At 32.7% G+C, this 6000-nt stretch overlaps 1 protein-coding gene across 3 annotated transcripts in view; it reads left to right on the forward strand.

The window, feature by feature from the left end:
• The window catches only part of LOC120531385 (ras-like protein family member 10B), a 52296-nt gene extending 46521 nt beyond the window's left edge, over positions 1-5775 (forward strand). For 2 of the 3 annotated variants that reach the window (XM_039756757.1, XM_039756758.1), the window contains exon 4: positions 1469-2949. In XM_039756757.1, the coding sequence (XP_039612691.1) occupies positions 1469-1739 (271 nt within the window). In that variant the 3' untranslated portion in view covers positions 1740-2949. Of the gene's footprint in view, positions 1-1468 lie in introns of all 3 variants that reach the window. The other variant, XM_039756760.1, reaches the window with a different exon arrangement.
• The last annotated feature ends 225 nt before the right edge of the window (positions 5776-6000 follow it).

Below are 6000 nucleotides of genomic sequence, written 5' to 3' on the forward strand. Positions count from 1 at the left end.
TTCAAAATGTTTCCTTTTCTTTTTCATTACTTCTTTAACACACTACTTCTCCGCTGCGAAGCGCGGGTATTTTGCTAGTTACTAATATAAAAAGAGACCAGAAATTAGACTTCAGTTTGATTGCTGAAATTAATGTTCAGCTAATTTAGTTTTACATACACAATTAAATAAAAAGCAAACTTAAAAAAATACTGTAGGACAGTAACACACTGCACTAAATAGTTCCAGTTAACTAGTTTGAATCTTGGCTTGGTCTATAATAGAATTAAGTTCATGTGTTCTCAATATATTGCATAAGTTTTTGTCCAGATATTTTAGTCCCACAGATGTGGGAAGAACAATCAAAACTGGTCAGTATAGCTCAGTAAAAAATAAGGGGAAGTCAGGCATTTAGAGTGGGTTTTCACTGGTTTAAGATTTAAATGGAAAGCAGCTAAGATGTGTTTAATGCTTCCCAGTCAAAGCAAACAAAAAGATTTGATACCCAAGAATGAATAATACTTCTGAATGCAATGTACACCAACATATTAGCAGGAACATTTTTTGAAATTTTGTTTACATGTAATTCCTTGCAGCTATGAAATATAAACGTTACCATATAATGCAGTGCTTCTCAACCTTTGTATTAAGGTTCCCCAGAGGACCACAATAATATGTGAGGGACCCCCTACGCTTGCCATTACCCTCTTGTACTTTTGCAGTAGTCTTGACAAAGGTATTTCTTTTTGAACTTTCATTCATTAAGAAAAGTATAGGTAATGCTAGTGCTATTGTACTGGGACAGCAGTGTCAATAGGGTCCATTGTGAGTCTGCACAGTTTTGCCAGTATACATTTACAAGAGAAGGCTTTCTATAGGGAAACAGAGAATGCATTTTCTAGTGCTAGAGTTAGCTCTCTGATTTGTTCACATAATGCTTGCAGCTCCTGGTTGTTTTCTGTAACTCAGTTTGAGTTGAACAGGTAAGAACATATTTGTAGTTACCTACTATTTTACTTTTGATTATTAATCAGTTATTAATAATGTTGCAGCCACTAGTGAGTCACTCTGAAAGTTGGACGTTCTGTGCCTTCACGTGGTATTTTTTGTTTTTTTCTGTTCAGTATTATTTTGGCCCATATTTAGATTTGTATATCATTAATGGATTAATATGATTTTTACATGAATTAATTTGTTTCATTGTAAAAGGAATTGTAATGAATGTAATGTAAGACTGACTGAGAAAGTACACAAAAATAAAAGTCAGAAATATGATGAATAGTAAAATAATCTAAAGCAAAAATAAATCTCTTTTAAGGTATTGATTGCAGGTAAAGCCTATGGATTAGGTTGCCTTTGATGACTAAGATTCCCTATCTCTGATGTTTCTTTTCCATACCAATAGATAAAAATCCTATTTAATATTTTTATCTTGAAAGAATTGAAGTATTTTACTTCTGTGTATAATGCTTTTAAACCTTTGTTACAGACTTATGGGAACAACAGAGACTCCCATCATCATAGTGGGAAACAAGAGGGACCTGCAGCGGAATCGTGTCATCCCACGGCGGAATGTCTCCAATCTCGTTAAGAAGAACTGGAAGTGTGGGTATATCGAGTGCTCTGCTAAGTACAATTGGCATGTGCTGCTGCTCTTTAGTGAACTACTCAAGAGTGTGGGCTGTGGCCACTGCAAGCATGTGCATACAACCATTCGTTTCCAAGGTGCCCTGCGCAGGGACCGCTGCAGCATTATGTGAGCCAGTCTGCATTTAATACACTAAAGCACGTCATGCAAAGTAATTAAAGTGCGCTAGCAGCCTGGCAAGGTCCAGTGGCTCAGGGGATGCTTTATAATTATCAGTTTATTTACTTACTTTCTTATTTATTTTCAAAAGTGTATGAGCTTGCAGTGTAACAGTTTTTCTGATGGATGGGTTCCCGATTTCTTTCTTTTTTTTTTTTTTGTGAAGTCTGTCCACTTGTGCCTGAATGTCTGTTCTTCCAAAGCTCTGCCTGCCAAAGGAGGTTATTCTTCTTGGGCTATATCTGAACTCAGATGGACATTGCCCTCATTAACTTATCATGCCAAAAAGAAAACCCAGCAGAACCAATTCAGACTTTAATAAGTTCAAAATTGAAGTGATATTTCACTGACCAGCAAACATTTTTGTTAGCTGCTCAGGAACATCAAAGGCATGAGACTTTTCATAGCTCCACCATAGTAAACGTGAAAAGAAGTTCCCACTAGACCTTAAAAAAAATCCATCAATCAAAAATCCTCCTTCCAACTCCCTTTGTTATATTATTCACAGTGGCTCTTAAGTTTTCGAATAATTTATTTAAATATTTTTAAACCATTCAGTACTTTTTAATTCACTTTCCTTAGCATATTTTTTATTAACTGTGTTCTAGCCTTTTTTTGCTAGAGGAGTTTATTTTCCAGTACTGTAATACTACAAAAGAAAAAAAAATTGCAGATGTTGTATTTAATTTACTTTTAGTCTTTTTTGATATTGATGTAGGACATGAGCCTGCTAATTATTTCTGATTCCCACTGGAGCTCTGATGTCCGTGTGACTCCCTTTGAGCCATCTGTGTTTTATTATGGACCCTTAACTACTGTAGTATATTCCATGAAGGACTGTATATTTTTCAATTCTTTAAAACATAAACATTAGCAGATTTAAATAAGATGTATTTTGTCATTTAATGTATTATGTGTTTCCTTATTCTGTAAAAAGAGCAGGGTCTTTCTTTTCTTTACTGTACCTAGCAATAAGCAAAACATGGTACAATTAGTTTATTGAAAAGTAATGACATCTGTTCTATTTTATTTGCTTGAAATTGTAGCTATAATTTGAATGTCTGTGCTTGTATTTCAGTTATGAATGAAAGCTGTCCATACATTTGGATGATGTTACGGTCCTGTATGTATATTGTACCATATGTGCTCTATGCAAGTTGATGGTATAGTAAGAAATAAGGAGAGTTTATTCAGCATAACAAAATCTCAACAAGCTGTGCGTACCTAACTGAAACCTGTTCACTTAGAAATATTAGTAAACATGTATGAAAAATCATATAGTGTATGGTTATTGAAAGAGCGTCTCCTCGACTCAGTGGTTAGTGTGTCAGAATACAATATACATGTATAGTTCTCTGATCCTGTATATTGTAATATATTTTCATTTTTTGTCAACAGTTTTAATGATAGTAACATAGGCTCACAATGACATAATATTGGTTAAACAAATTTTTTTTGTGTATAACAATGAATTTGGAATAACAATAAAGACGTAATATTTTGGCCTTCTTTCACATTAAAAAAACACAATAACCCTGGCTTTAAAGGCCATTTTTCTGTTGCCATAGTGCTTTGGTGTGAACCATTGGATTGGTGTGTATTTGCATGTGATTTGATGTGATCAACAAATGATCAAAATAAATATGTTTAAGTATTGTCCTTGGTAGGATGCTGTTTGACTTAGCATCCAAGCAGTGTGACAATGAGAAAGCTAATACAATGAGTGTACCATTGAAAAGTAATATTTATATTGGGGCTTTGAAGAATTAGTTTACTGTTGTGTATGTCTAAGAGAAGCAACAAGCACACTATCTGATCATTTTGTGCATTTTCCATAGCTGATGTAGCATTTTATAGCAAGCTGGACAAATAGCAGATTCAACCAAAGTACTAATTTCATTCTTGAAGTTAAAATCCCAATAGCTTGAACAGGAATGTACACAGTTCAATAAAGTATTACTTGCATTCATTAACACAAACACTTGTTGAATTGTTGTAAATATGCATAATTATTGTCTCCATTTTGGTTTAATTGAATCAATTGTATTATTCCAAATTGTAATTATTTAAATACATTCAGCAATGCAGAAATAAAAAGAAATAATACACAAACAACACGATTTTTCTATGATAAATCTTGCTGTCACAGATCATTTGCCATATTCTGTTTTAAGACATGTTTAGACACCCCTTGTTTTCTCCCTCTCTTCTTGGTGTTATTACTATTGTGTTGATTTACATTAATGATTTTCATTTTTTTTGACATTTCACCAGACCAAGCATTTCGGCAATATTGTCTGCTAATAAGAAATTTTAAAAATGCAAGCGTTCACTAATAACACTATAGCTGATCTATTTAACGTTCTTCCAAAATGTCCATCTTTTTTGGTCAGACGGTTTATATGGACATTCTTGTGTGATACTGAGCAAATTTATGGTTGTAGTAACTCAACATAAAGTGTGTACTTTGTGCCAGATGTCAACGTAGCATTTAGGACCTGGCAGGTGCACCAAAGACCTGGTTGCATATACGTAGCTGAAATGTGGACAGAGCATTCAGTAAATAAGTAAAAAAATATTTGAACATTTGCATTTTGTATTAGAAGTAAGGTTTACGTTTGTTCAACAGCTGAAATGTGAGTTGTAGTCCAAGGTAAACTACTCCTTCAAACGCGGACTTGAGCAGTGCTAGAAAGCGGTTAGGTGCTAACACCACTTACAAGTATACCAGGTAACTGAGTATAGAATGGCTTTCTTATTGTTTCTTCTTTTCTTTGGGTTTCAGAAATACAGCGTAAGCATTAACTAACGATATACACAATAGCTTATTACACAGTTTAGCAGATATTTTTAAAGCATATTTGCTGTGCAAAATAAAATATCTATAGATAAAGTTATAATTTCCAGGCAGATTCATAAGTTTGAAATGCATTACAGAAAAAATGTTTCCCTCATTAGAATTTCAAATGAATCACTTATTTAACAGTATGATGTAATATTTATATTTAGATAAAGTCCTTTTAAAAAAATTGATTTATATGGCTCAATGTGTTATCGTCACAATTACAGGTAAGGTAATATTCTCAGTAATTAAGTGATATTTAATAGATGTGTAATCTGAAAAATATTGAGCATTTCAATGAAATTGAAGAAAACTCATAAAATATCAGATGAATGATCATTTAATCTGTTGTCTTAGAGTGAGTGTAAAATAAAGATTGTTCACTACTTCCATTTAAAAAGTGTAGAAGTTAAAAAGACAGCAGCTCTCAGTCTTCTTTAACTAATCTCCTTCAGTAATTTAAAATAATACCCTTTTTGTTTGTAATATTTGGAAACTATTTGACTAATGTCAGCACACTGTCATTCTGTAGTAATTCTATTAAATGCATTGCTGTGTTCAAATGTTTATGTATTTTCTTATATAATAATTCTGAATGCATCAACTTAAGAATTTTCATTAGTGCAGAAGAGTTTGTGTGTTTTCCTCAGGATGTGATTTACTTCCCCTTTTGCATCTCTCTTCCGTAAGTCAGAACTTAACAATTGAAAAGTTACTAAAAGAAAATCAGTCATTTTGAAGGACATCATGGGTGAATATAAACTTGCCAGCATGTCATTAATTTTGGGGCAATATTTCAAACTTGAACAGACATTTATTTTTATTTTGCATAATATATATTTTTGGGAATCAGCACCTGTTTAAAAAATAAACTGAATTCAGGTACATGTTTTTGATTCTGTCTGTTAAAAAAATGTCAATGTGCAATTAACCTTGTATTTCTACAGTGAGATTTGCCAATTTTATTGTACATTTTATTAATATATTTGGGCTGCCTCACATGAATTTGAAATACGTGTAGTGAATATTGTTGTTTCTCTCTATACTTTTCCTGGATTTTTAAAGATTGCTGACCATTCTATGTACTGTGTGTTTCAAATTGCTTCCATTTTCATTATACTCATAAAAATTAGATAAATGCTGTTTTTTGATTGACATTGTAGTGTTGAATAAAATGTACATTTATAAAATATAGCTGTAATAGAATTATTTTTTCAGCTGAATCTTATTCTTTTAAAAAGCTTTGAGATCTTTTAGCATGTGGTCTTCAGAATTGTCTTCATTATTGCACACAAGACCTTCCTACCAAGATGCAGATGCACATCAAGCTTCAATGTCATCACATTCTTTGCTTATAACTAGTGGACAGTCA

This window comes from Polypterus senegalus, chromosome 6, assembly GCF_016835505.1.
Source record: "Polypterus senegalus isolate Bchr_013 chromosome 6, ASM1683550v1, whole genome shotgun sequence".
Classification (NCBI taxonomy): domain Eukaryota; kingdom Metazoa; phylum Chordata; class Cladistia; order Polypteriformes; family Polypteridae; genus Polypterus; species Polypterus senegalus.